This window comes from Fonsecaea monophora (genome assembly GCF_001642475.1).
Source record: "Fonsecaea monophora strain CBS 269.37 chromosome Unknown Scaff25, whole genome shotgun sequence".
Taxonomy (NCBI): domain Eukaryota; kingdom Fungi; phylum Ascomycota; class Eurotiomycetes; order Chaetothyriales; family Herpotrichiellaceae; genus Fonsecaea; species Fonsecaea monophora.
Window position 1 is genome coordinate 287,955 of NW_019173956.1, and position 17,215 is coordinate 305,169.

Sequence of the window (17,215 nt, forward strand, 5' to 3'; positions counted from 1 at the left end):
TCAGATGTAAGATAGGTAATGAATGTGAATCAAGTCCGAAAGGAATGACAAGAAGTGAAGGAGTGTCACTGGCATCACGCTACCGCTACCGCACCCTGTGTTGGGACATCAGGGCTCGCTGTCACGCGTCGCTGCCGGTACCGCGATCAAGTCACTTTTCTCAAGCAAAAACAGTTGCCTTCCCTTTTCTTTTTCACTCTCACCTTTGTTGCCCCATCCCCAAAACTTCGTCATCGTCTTTTGAAACACCGCGAAAATGGCAGAACCCGGCGGTAGCAATCAGGACAAGGTGAGTTGTTTGATCCATGGCCTCTGCGTCCCCTTCGCGACAGTCTGCGCGCGCACAAAGAACCATGTTGGAGTCGTGACTATGAACGGGGCGGACTCAGGGCTGACAATGAATGACATGTATAGGCTCAGCGACCACAGATGCCCGTTGGAGAGCCGCTCGATCAGACTCCGCGCGCCGAGCGTCTCCGCCGTGGACTGGCCCTGCACGAGGCGGTCATGGGCGTGGAGCCTCCCCGGCGACGACTCACTGGGCTGACTCCCGTCGCGCGCGACAAGTTTGGCGTGCCGCTGGTCATGTCGAATCTTCCGCAGAAGAAGGCCGGGGCGCGCAAGCGCAGAATCCAACGGCAACAACAGCAGCAGCAGCAGCAGACGCGAAACCAGCAGCATGAGCAGCGTCAGTCGGCTGCCTCGATCGCGCCGTCGCAACCTTCTCCCGTTTCTTCTGCGCCGGCGCCGGCCTTTGTGGCTGGGGCAGCAGCACCAGCAATGTCGATGTCTTCACCTGCAACTGCTCGTGCACCAGCACATATGCCGGCAGCACCTGAACCTGCGCGTACACCAGCGCCTTTGTTCGCGGGGACTCAGACTCAGAAGACTCGACACGACACACCCGTTCGCAGTGACTATGTTGGTAATCATGGTAACAAGAAAGTGAAAACCACCACAACCACTACCACCAGTGATGATACCGGCAATGTTGTCGGGGTTCCAAACAACCCAGTTGGAGGCGCGCGAAGCGATGATGCGGACGGCAGAAAGACAAAGGGAAACTCTGGAAACGTGACCAAGGGACCACGACAACAACAACAACAACAACGACAACAAAGTGGCGCGGAGCAGCAACCAGGCAAACTCACGCTCATCTCGGCCGAACAGCTGCACGACTTGCGCGCCGACCTGGTGCAGTCGGCGAGGGAGAACAGCGACCTGCGCCACGAGGTCGAGGTGTTGGAGCAGAGACTGGCGCAGACCGAGGAGGAGAGGCAGACGTACTGGGCGTGCGGGATGGAGTGGGCGAGACGTGAGAGGGCGTTGGTCTTGGAGATGGAGTTTTGGAGGGAGCAGGCGAGGAGTGCCGCGACGACGATGACGACCGCCACCACCACCACCACCACGACGGAGCATTATCCCGACGACATGGGCGACGTGGACAACATGGGCGCCATAGGTGGGCCGGTGCAGTATGGATTCATTGGCGGTGGATATTTCGGTGATAACGATAATGGCCACGGTCACGGTCACGGTCCAGCACAGCAGACAGGACTGGGGACCGAATATGCGTTCGACACCGACTTCGCGGCTGGATTCGGCGCAGGTCCTGGCGCGGATCCTTGGACTGGCTTTGACGATGCTGGATTCGGTGCAGGGCCCGCCACAGGCACAGACCCAGGGACGGGGACGGAAACCGGCACAGACTATTACCTCGCCAATGCAGCACACGACGCGGACGAGCTGGACAAGGAGCGAGATGTCATGTTGCGCATGGACTGACTGAGACTTTGACGGATTCTCCCATGGAGGGTTTTTTTTTTTTTTGGACAATGAATGATTGTCTAAGGGGGGACGGATGAAAACCCAAAGTCCAAAAGTCCAAAAGTCACTGGGGAAGTTGATCCTGTTCCGCTGTCAGATCAGTCCCATCCTGGTCTCGGTGTTTGGTGTTGTTGGTGTTCAGGGTTTCAGTGGTTTTATTGAGCATGCATCAGGTTGGACGTTGGTGGTGGTGGGTGACGTGCAAGACGCCAAGAGCTTTGTTGGGGGGGAGGTTTTGGGGCACCCCGGGACCCTAACTAAAAAAGACATGCGTCGGTGTTGTGTGTCTCGTTGGATTTGGGGTGGATATTTTGTCACTCTGAGACGGGGGGGATATGGCGAACAAAGAAACGAAATGACCGAACAGACACATCCAGACGAACAGACAGACAGATAGGCAGACAGGGGTTCGCTGAGAACGGAGTTTGTTAGGTGCTGCTGGACTTGGGGCTGAGAAACTGTCAGACAAAGCAAAAGCGCTCGGTCGGGATTTTGCTCGTTGGCAGTCTCGCTGGCAGTCTGGCTGTATGACAATGTGCCAGGCTAAAGTCAGTGTACCCTTAGGAACCTGGTTTACCTACACAGTTACGAGGTACATAAGTAGTTTGCCATCCCGAGTGCCCGAGCAGTGTGGACTGTCAAGATCAGTCCTCCGTTTCGAGGGGGGAAAACATAATAGTCGCAGTGTCGAGATGATTTTTCTGCGGCCGAAATCCACCCGCCAATCATCATTGCAGATTTACAGAGTATTATCGCACGCGCCCCGCGCAGCCTCAGGTGATTTGCCGGCCAGCTACTTTGCTCCTGTACCTGGGTAGGCATGTAGGACTGTAGGTATATCTCGATCGAACGGACTGGTCCTGCCATCAAGTCCCGTCCCCCTGCCCTGACATTGCACCCCTGATCCATTCTCCCCACTCACCTACCTCTCTCCTTGGTACCTGGTTCTCCGTGTCCGAGACCTTTCTTCACATGTCCATTCCATCCCCCCTCTCGAGTATCACAAGGGGAAAATAGTCAAGGGTCGATAGATGTTTGGGGGGGGTGGGGTGGGCATTGGCTATCTCAGTGGCGCGCATGACTCCGCCGTCAACAATGGACAAGGGCTAACTCCTCTAACCATTTGCTGCGATGAGCTCCGTGCTAAGGGCATTTGCAGTGCGGTGATCGCAGACCCCACCGGGTCTGTCTGTCTGTCTGCCTGTCTGTTAGGCACCTCGACCCATCTATCTGTCGATCCATTCCGAATGTCGCCCCCTTGCCCTCCCCCAGGTTTCACGCGGCGTTGCAATAGTCAAGAAGCGCGGGCTCGTCCAATCCCCCACCTCAAGCCCGGGGCGGCTGACTTGTCCTCTTTGGACAAAGACGCTTCCAGAGTAATTGTCAATGCAGCTGCGCCCAAATGAAGTAGATGCGCTATTACGCAGTCGATGGCGAAGTACTCGGGCAGACGGAGGATCGAAGCATTCGCGAATCGGCGGCGAGAGCGAGAACGAGAACGCTGGACGCACAAGATTCGATGGCGGCGATATATGTTCCGGTAGAGTCGATGCGATTAGTACCGAGGAACGTATGCGGACCATTTCCCGCGGGCCTCTTTCAAAGTAGATCTTAGATACCGCACAAATCGGGAGCAATCAAGGGCCAACGTGATACGCGTTGCGTGAGTGATCAATGTCAGTGGCTTCAGTGAGGTTCGCTACCCCGTCATCGAAACATATTTAGAATCCCAAACCCACCTTTTTTGGATGCATCCCGCAGAGGACCTCAGTCAGCGCCTGATTAGCCACTCGATGCCGACCCAAGGATCCTAGACGTCACAAATTCTTACTAGATGAGGGGTAGATGGTGTACCAACTTCGTAGTGCCACTTGAGCCAGTCATCAAACGAGTCGGAGGTAGTATATACACACACAGCTGCAACAGAGTAAATGTGTCGTTGATAGCGGGTAGTACATGACCTCATCAAAGATCGCGACCCTTCCAACTTTTGTCGTGCAGGGAAGGAAGAAGTTCCGGATGGAGCGTCTCTGTAAAGTCTCTTTGGTCGAGGTTTCTCGGCCGACGTGGGTGGTTGAATCGCTCTCTGGCGCTTCTCTGGTCGAAATCTGTGTATGTGTCGAAAGAACAGCCTCACGGTATTATCTTTGGCCGCTTCAAAATGGGCGTAGTCGCACGTCAGCCGGACGAGGGTCACCTGCCAGTAAGACTTTTTTGTTTCTGCAGAGGTTCGTACACGTGTCGATAGCTGTAGTGAATGACAGAGGGGAAGTTAATGCGCGCTAGAGTCACTACAAGCTTGGGACTTCCTCCCCGAAGGGCTGTTGTGGCGATGGCTGGGTAAGACTTACACGTATATGGTGTGTTTTGGCATCTTGGTACTTCTCCTCTCTGATGATGAATGGGGAAAGTCTGGCGACCGTAGATGGCGGGCCGTAGTTTATCCGTGTCTTGGCGTATATTGGCGGAGAATTCCAATGCAGCACCCAAACATTCTCGCCACTTTGCTTTATCCTTACTGAGCGCCGCCCAGTACTGTGCAACATGGGAACAGGAAGCATGCGCTAGTGATGGGTGCTCTTTCAACCTGATCGCAGGACGGTCAATGACTCACTCGTTCGATGTTCAGACGGCAGCCCCCTCCGTTCACAGGTCGACGGCGCCATGTCAAGTGATCGGCTCAGTATTGACCACGCCCTTCTTTTGCTCCACAACTGATGCACTTCGTTCGGCGTTGTTCAGTATCATGCATACATGGACAGAGATCTTCAGCCGGGATGGGTTGGGTATTCCAGTGCGCAATCGTCGAAGTGCCCGGTCAGGGGAAATAGACAGAAATTGACTGTTTGGCATGGCTCGGGCTTGGCGATCCCAAGGTACCAGCACAAAGATGAACTATCCCGCATGAGGTGCTTGGAAGGCAGATAGGCATATGACCGGTTCTCCTGTAAGCTGAAGGGGCATGAGAGATTTGGCGTTAGCTTTTGGAAGGGATTCGGTCTGGCTTCCCGCATCTCGTCCGTGAGGCAATCGTTGTGCTCGCCAGGAACTAGCGTCGGTTCGCCCCCATTCCACGTGGATCCCCAAGGTGTCTTTGACGGAGTCGGTTTCAGCGGGTAATGTTCGCAAACTTCCTCCATCTTCAACCTGGGAGTCTGGTGGCATGGTCAAATAGACTCTAGCTCCTTAGAGATACCCACGAAGATCGACGAAGTTCGTTCAATAGACTCAAGTTTGTGACCGCGGTCGAGGAAGGATGAGTTTGTGTGAAGATAATCCTGGAGTAGTCGATCGCACTCGGCCGCGGATGGACAGTAGGTCGCCTGACAACACAGCGAGAGGTAGAGAAGATAGGTCGAACGAATGATATAGTGACTTTGTCGATCGGGTCGCACGCTGAGCCAGAAAGGCGGTGAGGCTCAAAAGAAGCAAAACTTGAACGCAGCTGTATGCATCGACGTCATATTTTAGGCCCAAGATAGGGACCCCTCGCTCTCTCCGCGCCACGATGTACAAGATTCGTCCAAGGGATGTAAGGGGTACTGGCGTGGTCAACTCAAAACTTCCTTCCACAGGATGAGGGTCTCTCGAAGTCTTGTATCCTGGGATAAAGAGTCTGACCACACCGGGCTACGTAGTGATAAGGCCTTGACGATGGATAAAAGGAAGATTGGCTGCCAGAGAAGGTCGTATTCACCCGTGCTATGTGGAAGGCTTCGTCACTGCACGAGGTCACATGAACCTGGATGCCAGGCTTTGCAGCGCTCTCAAATAGTCTCCAGAAACCAATTTCGCCGAAGACAGATCGGAAGGCCCCGGATTCTGAAGGGGCTCTCGTCGAACTCGAGACCTGTGATCCTCACACGTCACACCCGGCTTCCTCGTCGCATAATGTTTCGGTGTCCGCTCTTCTGTTCCATATCTTCCTCTCCCATCTTGCTTTCCCTTGACTCGAACGCTCTCGGGCCGGTGCCGATATCGCGATCCTCCACACACTTGCGAACGAATTTTTGACTTCTTGTCAGGCAGGATTTCAGCTTGGCGCAATTCAGGGTTATTTTTCAGAGTTTCCGCCTGTCTTCGTTTTCTCACTCCGTCTCGGTTGTCTGGGGGCCAATCCCGTGAGGTTTGTGTTGGAGAGTAGCTGATGATCGAGGTGTGGTCTCAACGATGCCGTGGTATTCCACATCAAATTGTGGCGGAGAGTGGCCGAGACGAAGTATAGGGAAGGTGGTAGCGTGTCTATCATAGCTCCAGGGATCTGGTGACCGTAGATGAGAGAGACAGGGCCGGGCGTTGGGGATTTTACAACCATTGTCCGCCGGTAGAGACGTTGTGCCTATTTGAGGCATCAGACGAGGAGCAGCTTGCGCAGATCTGTCATCTGGACCCGCTAGGGCGCTCACCGAGACGAGTGTTTATTTGGAATGTGGCAGACGTGACTGGTTGTCGCGAAGATTTCACTCGACAGGATCTCAAAGAACGAGGAAAGCCGTTTCTGGATCCGTCAAGTTATTGAGCTGTTGGGTGGAAAATGAGACAGAACAGGCGTGACTATCAGTGATAGTGGGAGTTTGCGAAAGCAACCAGGGTTTTGTCAATGCATCACGGTCCTCATATGCGGCGGTTCAAGTTGTTGAGGACGAAGGCAGTCTAAGCCCACCAGTCTCAATGTGGAGATTTAGCGCCGCCGCTTTTGTTTGCACCAGACAATGACCCTGTAGGTTATGCACGCCATACTCGGTAGATACCCTTGAAGTAGGTAAGTGCAAAGCGGCGGCAGCTTTGGCCCAATCGGTGATTGGCTGCCGTGGCTTAAACTGGGCTTCCTTTCCCCTCGACCACCCACCTTTTTGCCTACAATCCACTGGCACGCTCACTCTCTCTGTGTCTGACCGCAACAAGCTCTGAATCTGGTTCCACCGTAGAAGACTTGAAGAGGGAGAGAAGATGGAAAGGGTAAGTGACGAAAAAGTGATGGTGGTGGTGGCGGTGGAGGCGGTCTTTTCATCTGCGTCCAACTCGTAGTTCTTGACTGTCTGTAAATAGCCTTGTTAGGCTTTGATTGGTTGCAATATATCTGGGGAAGGCAAGGAGGTCGGCAGGGGATGCAGGAACACTGTTCTCTAGCAGCCAATCGGGCGTATTGGAGGTGACCGCCAATCGCAAGTATAGCGTGGACTTAGCTAGTTGGATCTATAGCGGCCACAGCTAATCGGGCCTATGATCTGTCGCCACTGGAGGACTTAAAAAAAAGGGAGATGGGGCTTGTGTCCACCCTTCCCCGTCCCTTTCCACCATATAGCCTCACAGCTTTGCTCTTCGTCCACCGTTCTCGGCGACACCTAAAATCAAGTTATTCTGTCACTCCGACACACACTTATCTCGTCACCTTTCTCCCTGTTTTCGCTCTCTCGAAGTTGTGGTCACATGACCCACTCGGCGCTACCTTCCCCGTTGGCATGGACTGCCCACCCACTTCCACGGCTCCAAGCGCACCTCTCCCCCCCTCTCTCTTCTTGTTACACAGATATAGCCCATTGTGGGTCCGTTTCATTGTTCCATCTTCGCCTTTGCTTCGCTCTCAGCACTCAATCTCCCAAAAGACCGAAAAACAGAGACAGAGCCATTAATTCCGGAGGGCTGACTATTCCCGCACACGCACCGTCTATCACCATCTGTTTGCATTCCCAGACGGTAAGACACGCCCTACCCCTCTTCCACTCCAATTTCACCAAGGGTGAGACGTATTCGATAGGGCAAAGTAATAAAATAAAGAGTCCAAGCCCTGAAAAGGGGTGAATGAGTCAACAAAGACCCATTTGAAGACACAAAGACAATGGATTTGCAGGGGCGAAATAAAAAGCGCAAGACACCATGTGCGTACTGTGAAGGCCTGGGCATAACAGGAGATCGCCGCACAAAGAGTGAGCTTTTTTTTTGGTTTTCCATGGTTTCTCCGTCTAATCTTTTGTTTCTTTTTGGTTTTGATTCGGGCGCCGCTACCAAGCGATGCACGTGAGACAAGTCGAAAGGGGCCTTTTCTGGGGTGTGATAAGCCCGGACGATAACCTGGCCTATTTCTACTCATTTAGAGACATCAACAAAGAAACAAACTGAGTCCCAGTTTGTGACTGAACGACCTTTCAGCTGCCTCTCTGAGCCAGGTATGCAAGCAATGGGCCGTCCGGTCTCCTCCTCAACAGTTGTCTCAACCACCCTATGGGAGCTGAGGACGCACCGCGAATACATGCAAGGTGCAAGGTAAGAAAGAGATGTACATTTCCTCCGCTTCCACTGCCCTCGTTGCTTCCAAAGCCAGGCAAAATGAAGTGTTTGACCCGGAGTATGCTCTGCACTCCGCCGCACATCACATCCACAGACCAGATCTCCCGGGGCCATTGGGACTCGCCGTTCACACACGACGAAATACAGGCCACGACTGGAACCACAGCACTGCCCCGATTGGGTGTTTCATTGTACGCCTCTCCAGTGTGGGCCAGAAGTGTGTCTTGTGTCAGACTGTTAGAAGGCACTTGTGTGTTTGAGACAGGTCTGATGGCACAAAGAGACCTGAACAAACGGTGAGAACATTGCTCCGGGCAGCGACGAGGTTTGTATACTGCTGTTGATATAGGTGGCACATATAAGGAACCCAGGCATGGCACTATGAAGCATGTCCTTCACACTCATCGTTCCACAATCTCTATTGAGCTGGCTCTCTTTCCTTTTGGCAGTGTATCTGTTTGATCTCCCAATCCACAATATCCCCTTGCTACACAAGCGTTGTTTCGAATCGACCTCAATGGAATATACCACTCAGATATTCAACGTCCACGACCTATGGAGTCTACAGAACAACATGCCCCTCAGAGAAGGTCAACAAGCGACAAAAGACGGACAAGAAAAGCTTCCCATTTTCCTTGTTAGTATTGATACCATGATCTCCACCATGCACGCTATCGGCAAAGGTACAGCCGACAAGTTAAAGGAGTCTCTCAAGACCAGACCCAAGACGGTTGATCACATCTGGAACCATCTCGGCCTTTTTATGCCGGTATATCACTTTGGAAAAAGGAGTTCGAAGAACATAAGACTTTCCCCAAAACAGAAGCGGACAAATCCCATCTGAAAACAATCGGCAAAGACTTGGAGGGATTGAAGACGACAATCCTCAGGGCCCAACCAAATCTGAACTTAGAGAAAACGGAATGGGAAATCGCAACTGTCTCGGCCCTATGGCTACTCATCGACTTGCACTACCACAGCCAGCAACTATGTTCAACTCTTAGTACAACTCGTTTAGGTGACTTCCAAGCTGAAGTGCTCGAGAAGCTGAAGCTAGAATTACCCGAACGGCGGAAAGTCAAGTTCAACCCAGGCACAGGCCTTCCTGCCACCATTTTCGTATGTGCTGCCGAGGAAGGAATGGTGTGGGGGGAATGCAAGATGCGATGGTCCCCGTTTGAGTCTGTCAGCAACGCCTTCGGCAAAATGCGTCTTGACCGTCTTGTTGGGGGTCTAGACAGCGAGTTGGACGACAAAACGAATACACTGGGCGCCATTTGGCAGGACAGCAAAAATATCGTTCACAACCCTGAGAGGTCTGCAAAGCAACAACCCCCAGGTAGACTTGCACGATATGATGACCGAGTCAAAAACAGCGGATTTACACCATTCGACCACGGAAATGAGCCGGGAGTAGCATATCGTGTTCGGCTTGATGCCTCGAAAATTACGTTCAGTCCGTGTTCTCCGTGTCTCAAATGCTATCACTTGTTCAATTGGGGTGAGCGGACACAGGCAAGTCGAAACACTTTTTTCAGCCCCAACTTGAACTGCGCCGAAGACGACGTCCATATGCAGATCGAACGTCGTCGCCAAAAGTCTGACGAACATGGACGAACCTCTGGAATCACTCCTTCACTCAACAACACAGAGGGACGAACTAGCTCGCCAACAACAATGACGGACACATGATTGGATCGGATGAACATGGCTTGTTCCTTCGTGGCTCTGCAGGGCAGAGACGCTAGAGAAGTGCTCGAAGGATGTACCTGGGCGAAAGTATTGACGTCGATGTTTCACTTGCCTCCACCTAAGCCGCAAATTCACACCAGCATGGAGTGGTTGGCCTTCGGCAACGGCCTGATCATGATCACCGAAAACGTCCGCAACGCTGACGAGGCAGATGGGGTTCTGACAGGCACGTTCTAGATCAAGGTGACCCTTTCTCGCTTTACTCGACAAAAAGCCATGCTTTCGGGAACAGTGCCACTCAACGCTTTTCCTGAGACAGCTGGACGTGGACTTGTCGCGCGGTGAAGACTTGATTCGATTTACTTGCAGCAGAGGGCTAGCATTGACGAGGTGTGAATGTCCATTGTGGGATCGGAAAGAGATGGTGGCTTCCTGGAAAGATGTACCAGAGAGATTTTGTTAGATACTGTGACAATATTTAGGGGTGGACAAGGTTGCAGGCTTGGAAAATCTACCTCGTCACGAGTGCAGGGGCTCAGAGTATACATCAAGATAGAAACTATGCATTTCCTTAGCAGTTACCTTTGCTCAATCTCTCCCCTAATACTCTTTGGCGTTTTATTTGCGTAGTTCGCCCCTCGGGAGCGACAAACGAACATGTTTGCGTCAGGTCCATCTCAAGGCAGAGTATCGGAGGCGGTGGCAGGATGAGATCACCGGTGGAACGACTGGAGAAGTATGAAATAGAGACAAGGATTGAGCTGGGAGCACAAGAAGCGGAAGAGAGTAAGACATCTCAGTACTTCTTACTCTCAAGAACCGCCAAATCGCCCTCAATCCCCACAAAGAGGGATTTCCAGATCGCTCAGCCTGTGAATCAATACGTGCACGTCACTACTTTGCATGGTGCTCTATCTCCGCGGTAATCATGTCGAGCAGCGAGTGCCTGTTACAGTGACTTGCTCAATGTTTGCATACTACAGGGAGAGTTTTGCAACTTGATTTCTCGGGGGAAAGTAAAATGCAATCATGGACTAGATCTAAGATAGCGACAAACACAACCCGGCTTTGAGGCACCACCTTTACCCCCATATTCTTTCCGCGTCGTGGGAAATGTGGGAAGGCAAAAGGAGCAAAACACAAAAGACCCAGGTAACACTTGACCAATACACCTGACAGACTCTTCGGCCTCCCCCCTCCAGCAGCAAAAAAACACCAAAACAGACTTGCTGCACAAAGATATTGACCCCATCCCCACATCAAGACTGTTGGCTTCCATTGAAGTTTGACCAACCCCAGTAGGTGTGGACGAATCTTCCAGATCTAGTCGGCTGACGGATCGTTTGGTCCAGGGTCTTGTTGGAACTCGGCCGTAGCGTTGGATCCACCACGAGCAGCTAAGGCCGCCGCTGGCTTTAAAATTTCCTCCCTGTACTTCGTCCAGCACTCTTTCACCGGCGCATATATCAGTGGCCGCGGGCCAACGGAGCTGTTCCAGGTAGGATCATACCCGTCCACGACCACTTGCGGCACGGGTGCGTTATCGTCGTATATGACCGTGCTAACGAGACCACGAACATATGTGCGCCGCTGTGCGATACGCTCCATGTCAGAAAATGGTATGCGCCAAGCAACGACAGGAGGTGCAGATTCGAGCGCGTCCCAAATCGAGTGGCGGTATACGCGTACCGTTACGCGATTCCCCTCACCGACGTTGAATTCCTCTTCATCGGTGTCGGTCCACTCTTCTTCCTCTGGGAACCGATCAAAACCATGCATAGGATAAGTATCGAAAACTATCCAAAGACTCTTGTCGACGGGATGGAGGAAGACTTGGAAAGGGGCAGGTTCCAACTCCCGTAGATTGTCGGCGGTGTATGATGCACTGTACCTAACCTTGCCAATGTATAAAGCGTAATGTAAGGTCGAGCTGTGTTCCATATCACCTGGACTCCGGAGATGTTGAGGGGTAATAATTGGGGGTTCAAACTTGCACCAGCTCACTTCATACGATTCTCGGTCCTCCAACACGTCTTGCAGACCCCATTCCCGGTATCGGCGGTGGTACAATTGTGGAAGCTCAACCATTGTGTCCCTTTCGAAATAAAGATACTTTCCTCCATGCTTGAAAAGCGGGAATGGGATTACATCTACCGTATCCTTTTTACCCATCTTGGCCTGGTAGGATTTTAGCTCTGGATGGTCCAAGAGATCAAGGCCGCCGATCATTTCGCAAAACTTGGCCGGGGTCACCATAGAAACTCCTCTCCGACCCTCCCACCATAGACTGAGGTCTCGCCGGCGGCCTGGTTCGTTCTCACCGTAGTAGAACGCGGCGTAGAGGTGGTTCTTTGCTGGCGTCCAACCGGCCCTGGCCTTCTCGAGATCGCAGGCTAATGTTGATGTCAGTGAGACTCATTGGGGTCAATGAACTGCGCAGAATTCTCGGAGATCTTACCCCTGTGATCCCAAAAATTAATTCGAGCGCATATCTCAAACTCTTCTCGTAACTCATCTGTCAATTCCAAGTCCTCGTTATGGGTCAGTTCCTCATCCATGATGTTGGGGTCCACTGGGCTGTCTTCGACAAGCTTCACGATGTAGTTTCGGTGGAACGGAGGTGATGGAGAAGTGGTAGAGCGGAAGAAGAGAAAACAGGTTTCGGAATTCTTGATTGAATACCCAACTCGCACGACCATGGCCGCAAACGGACAGACAAGGCAGGATTTCTCTCTGCTTTCGTCCAGGAAATCGAAATGACGTTGAGCGATGAAGCCAGGTAATGAACCAAGACTTCCTCATTTGCTATTGCCCTTTTCCTTTTCCTTTTCCGCTTGCGTGAAGGCTTCGAGGTTGTAGTGGATGCGGACACCGTCCTAGCGGCCAGACTTTGACGTCCCGGGCTTTGTTCTTCTCCAGTCCTTTTTGCGCAACGAGGACGCATCCGGAACCTCCTTGGGCGCGCTTCTCGACCATAGCTTTCTAAGTCACCCACAGGTGTCATTGATTGCGTTCCGATGGCCGTTTCTACCATTGACCACCGACATTTCTCCCCTGTCGCTCGCCTCGAGACCCTGAGGCATAAAATGAGTAAATATCCCCTTAAGGGGAAAACCTCACCAGTGTTGAGAGGCGCTCCGATCCTTCCTTATGCTGGGAGGGTGTAACAAACATCTCTTTATCTTAGGATATCCGCAAGCGCATGACGACGGAAACAGAGATGCTTTGGGGCTTGCGGTGGTCAAAAGGTCTAGGACATGGACATGCACTGCGCCGCCGCATCTCAACAACCGAGCTTGTACACTGAAGCTGGGAGTCTACAGTCATACCGCTGGTGTTCAGTAGGACAGTAGGGACAGATCAATACCTGATTGGACGGTCCAAGTGTCCTGGACCCCATTCCATCGACGGCGAGTCCTCAGTTGCTGTCGAACACCTGCTGCACCTCGAAGAATGCGGGGAAGCCGTGCGGGGAATTACTTCGGCACATGCTTATTGCTATGTGACGTTATGGCCAATCGCACAAGCCACGGCAATTGTAGAAGTACCGTAACCTACTCGCCTTGTCACTGCCGTCCACCATGTTTGCTGCAATCTACAAACATGCCCTGCTCTATTGTCCCTAAACTTCGCCAGAGCAGGTTTTATGTGTGTCCATCGTCCTAGCGTACGGTTTGAGACCGCACATCCAAACTGCGCAGTGCGCAGATCAGCCTCCACCGACGACTCTCATCGACCCAGCTTACGGGATCACGATTGCAATGATTGCGGCAATGACGACTGCGCAGCCAGTGGCATAGATATACTCAGGAGGAGGGCGATAAGAGTATAGGATCATATACAGATGCGTTGACAGATTGCTCCTGGAGGACAGGTTGCTGGGTGTTAGGAATGAGGAAGGAGAAGTCTGGCGAGCACGGACCGAATGATGATTGCTTCTTTTCCCATTTCGAGCTTCCTGTTCTTGGAATAGCCAATGCAAAGCTACACGTCCCTTCTTGCCATGGACTCCCACACCTAGCTGTGGCATAATCATGCGTCTTTCGTCGTCTCCTTTGCTCAAACAACGCCTTCACAACATGTGCGGCTGGCTCCTTTCCCGCTTTGGTTGGATTTTCTGGCCAAGCATCCGCAGATGTCTGGAACGCCATTGTTAATGCATGCTAGTCTTGTGGCGCTTGCTCTTACACGTTGCTTCTCCAACGTTTGTGTCCGCCATACCTCGAGACCCGCCCATGTTTCTCGGCGGTTGTGTGGGTTATTTCAACTGACTCCGCCAATCGCGTCGTTCGAGTGTCGCCTCATGCACTAGTGCCAGCTTGACCTTCATCATTGGAGCTGTCAGTCCACCGCATTTCTTTTGGTGTGCGTAACAAGCTTGTGAGTGGGAGAAATATTCCGGACCTGAGAGCAACGTACTCATAACCTCCGTCGGTAGATGGGCACAACAGACGGCTCTGCCACTTGCCGGGGCCTCTCATAGATATAGCAGTTCAATTCCTACACGACATTGGCTAGAGGGTATAGCCATCGGTCGGAGGAGAAAATCGGTCTGCTAATGCACCAACCATGGGCGATTTGGGTAGCCCAAGCGTTGTCGCAATGCAACAGGGCCCATGCAAACTCGGCAGAAGCGCGGTGCATCGGAAGGCGAACACTGAGTGGGAACAAAACGGGGAGAAGTGGCTGTGGACTTGGAAATATATATATATATTAAAATGCTGGTGTTCACATCACTCGTTGTGTCTGTGAATCAGTACACTGGAGCTACATGGGTAAGAGATGCGTCATTTGCATCTCACGTACACGATCATGCTGGAGCATCTGACGTTGCGCAAATCCAATTTTCAGACCCAAGATTTACGCTATCCGCTTCAGCGCAGCTACCACGCTTCCAGTATCAGAGACCAATGCAAAGACACCATGTGTCGTCGGAATGGAGCTGACTGTGACCCGGCCCTCCTCTTTCTTCTTTGCGAGTGCTGGGAGAATGATAAGGACTGAGGACGCACCTCGCGGAAAGGAGCGAGAGGGAGGAGATCGGTTGGGTCATTTGGAGCTGACTGGACCGTAGTTTCTTTGAGCAGAAACTGGTCTGAACATGCTGTTTTGGACGAAGGGGCTGGGTTGCGATCATCGACGCCATCATCTCGTGTTTGAGGTAGTGTGGACCATGGAAGTCGGGTGGCGCGTCGGAACTAAGAGTCCACCGTGAGAACAAGCCATGCGGATGAGCCATCTGTCGAAAAGCCGCTAAAAGTGAGCAGCTCATCTTCACACTTGCTGGTTGTAGTCTGGTGGGGAGCGCGGCTTCTGGGGCCGATGGCTGACTTTCAGTTTCCGATGATCCGATCCACGGGGGCCACTAAAGGAATTCTCGGTTGATAAGCGACAAGCTAAAAATGACGTCTTGTAGACGACTCCAGGGCCAATGCAGTCCGTCTCCTTGCCAAATTCCCGTGTAAGAAGTGCACACTTGATTCGAGGTGCGCAGACAGCGGCAGGACGTCTGTGCTGCACGTGACATCAACAACTTGCACTGATAGTCCTTCGTGCTCGACCGGAGGTATTTCGCATATGGCTGTATGATCTGACGTTAGACTTAATTAATCCATTTCCTCTTGTTCGTCTTCACATTGTGACATGTCTTGACGTTGTCTCACATTCTTGAATCGTCTCAAGCAAATGCCACCGACAAGGAGGAGGATGGATTATCTGCACGACAATAATACCAGGCTTCTGTCGTCGACGCGCCATTACCGGCGTGAACCCTTTGAGATGCGACCCCCCGGGGAACACTTAACCGCACAGAGCACGCCTGTAGACCTAGAGCAGTCGCGCCTCCGCAGTGAAGCCTCTCGGGACATGACCGCGGCCTCGTCCCCCAGCGATCGCAATCAAGAACTCGAAGCTGCAGTGTGTCGCGTCCAAGGTTCCTTAGCCTCATGTTTTGTCGAACCATACTCCTGGGTGCGATTCAAGCTGACACCTGCTACCTACCGTCAACTCGTGGAATTCTTCTCGGACAACAAGTCTTTTGATACCCTACGGTGAGGCCTTTGTAAGTTTGTCCCTTCAGTGACTTGAAGCTAAACTAGTGTTTCAGGAAGTTTTACTCTTTCTTCGAACAAGAGTTTGCGATGGGCCTCGAAACACGTCTCCATGCGGTATTCAGCCAGATGATCGCGATTGAAATACTTAACCAGCTGCGCGCATCTCAACACCCCTTCATTCACGAGTTTGTCAAGAACATTGAGAGTACCGCTTCCGCCGCAAATACGCTGTCATTCCACGGATACGCCGAGATGGCCACCGAGAAGGATCCAAAAGGGGACGCTAAAAAGGAGCTTGAATGCAATAAGGGGCCTGATAGTTCTCTACACCACGAATCCGCCAGATTTCCGGGTATCGTTATCGAGGTCGCGCACTCACAGCGAAAGGAAGACCTTCCCATCCTTGCAGAAGAATATATCGTGGGTAGCAAGGGCAGTATCCGTTGTGTTATTGGCTTCAAATTTCCATACCCAACAGGGAAACAGGCTACGGTATCAGTGTGGCGATCAAAGTTCACTCCCTCAGGAACAGGGAAGGTGAAATTAGCCGTTGAGCAAATAGTGAAAGAAGAGGTCAGTCGGCTGGGTGTTTCGCGGTTTCAAGCTGACCAAAATTCAGGTTTTCTGCGACAAGAATGGTGTCCCAAATACCGATTTCTCAGGACTCTGTCTCTCCCTTGAGTATCTCGCACCAACTAGGGCGATAGCTGAACAGATCAATGATCTACCTGGGCACCTCACCAAGGTTCAGATCACACCATCACAGCTCTGTACATATTTCGAACGGGCACTGAGGCATCAAAACAGCAGTGAGCAGGGTGTTGATTTTGTCGACGACGAAGTTGAACTGCCACAGCTACAGCATCCTCGATATCCTTCCCCGGAAGAAGTTTCTGGCGCGCGGTTGAGACAATTCGAGGAAGAGGAGAAGAGGGAAGAACTGCGACAGGAACAGGAGGATTCAGAGTACAGGGAGGACTAGTTTCACGATCTCAAGATCTGCACTCGACATCGACATCAGCTTGCTGGAATATTGTGAGGCGGATGGGGAGAAAAAGCAAGAGCTGAAGCAGAGGCCTGTGCAGCGGGAGGGCAGCCGCAAATAGAAGCAGCCAGTGCTGCCCAAAATCGACAGGGCGAGGGAGAAATTGGTGGTACTCGGTGGTCGGTGCGCGAAAGCTCGTCCCAGCCTGGGATTGTCAAAGGCCGACATTTTCTCTCGGTCCTTTCCAGGGCGGGAGGGAGGGCAAAGACCACACCATATCGTGGAACTACCTAGTTAATCAAGAATGACCAGTTCCAGCGTCACCTCCACTGACTCAGGATCCTTGCTTGCAGCCTCGTATTGCCATCCA

The 17,215-nt window shown here is 52.3% G+C and overlaps 4 protein-coding genes across 4 annotated transcripts; 3 read left to right on the forward strand and 1 right to left on the reverse strand.

The window, feature by feature from the left end:
* Window positions 1-256: 256 nt before the first annotated feature.
* On the forward strand, window positions 257-1,785 carry AYO21_04503 (hypothetical protein; the record flags this gene model as incomplete). Its single annotated transcript, XM_022654476.1, has 2 exons — window positions 257-289; window positions 415-1,785. 2 exons carry the CDS (start codon window positions 257-259, stop codon window positions 1,783-1,785), a joined length of 1,404 nt encoding a protein of 467 aa, XP_022513292.1.
* A 6,847-nt stretch (window positions 1,786-8,632) lies between these two features.
* AYO21_04504 (hypothetical protein) lies at window positions 8,633-9,807 on the forward strand (the record flags this gene model as incomplete). The annotated part of the gene is made up of 2 exons (XM_022654477.1): window positions 8,633-8,845; window positions 8,905-9,807. The coding sequence occupies 2 exons, from the start codon at window positions 8,633-8,635 to the stop codon at window positions 9,805-9,807; spliced, it is 1,116 nt and encodes a 371-aa protein (XP_022513293.1).
* Window positions 9,808-11,130: 1,323 nt separating this feature from the next.
* Window positions 11,131-12,506, reverse strand: AYO21_04505 (hypothetical protein; the record flags this gene model as incomplete). Its single annotated transcript, XM_022654478.1, has 2 exons — window positions 11,131-12,200; window positions 12,266-12,506. 2 exons carry the CDS (start codon window positions 12,504-12,506, stop codon window positions 11,131-11,133), a joined length of 1,311 nt encoding a protein of 436 aa, XP_022513294.1.
* Window positions 12,507-15,513: 3,007 nt separating this feature from the next.
* AYO21_04506 (hypothetical protein) lies at window positions 15,514-16,842 on the forward strand (the record flags this gene model as incomplete). The annotated part of the gene is made up of 3 exons (XM_022654479.1): window positions 15,514-15,857; window positions 15,914-16,433; window positions 16,480-16,842. The coding sequence occupies 3 exons, from the start codon at window positions 15,514-15,516 to the stop codon at window positions 16,840-16,842; spliced, it is 1,227 nt and encodes a 408-aa protein (XP_022513295.1).
* Between the last annotated feature and the right edge of the window lie 373 nt (window positions 16,843-17,215).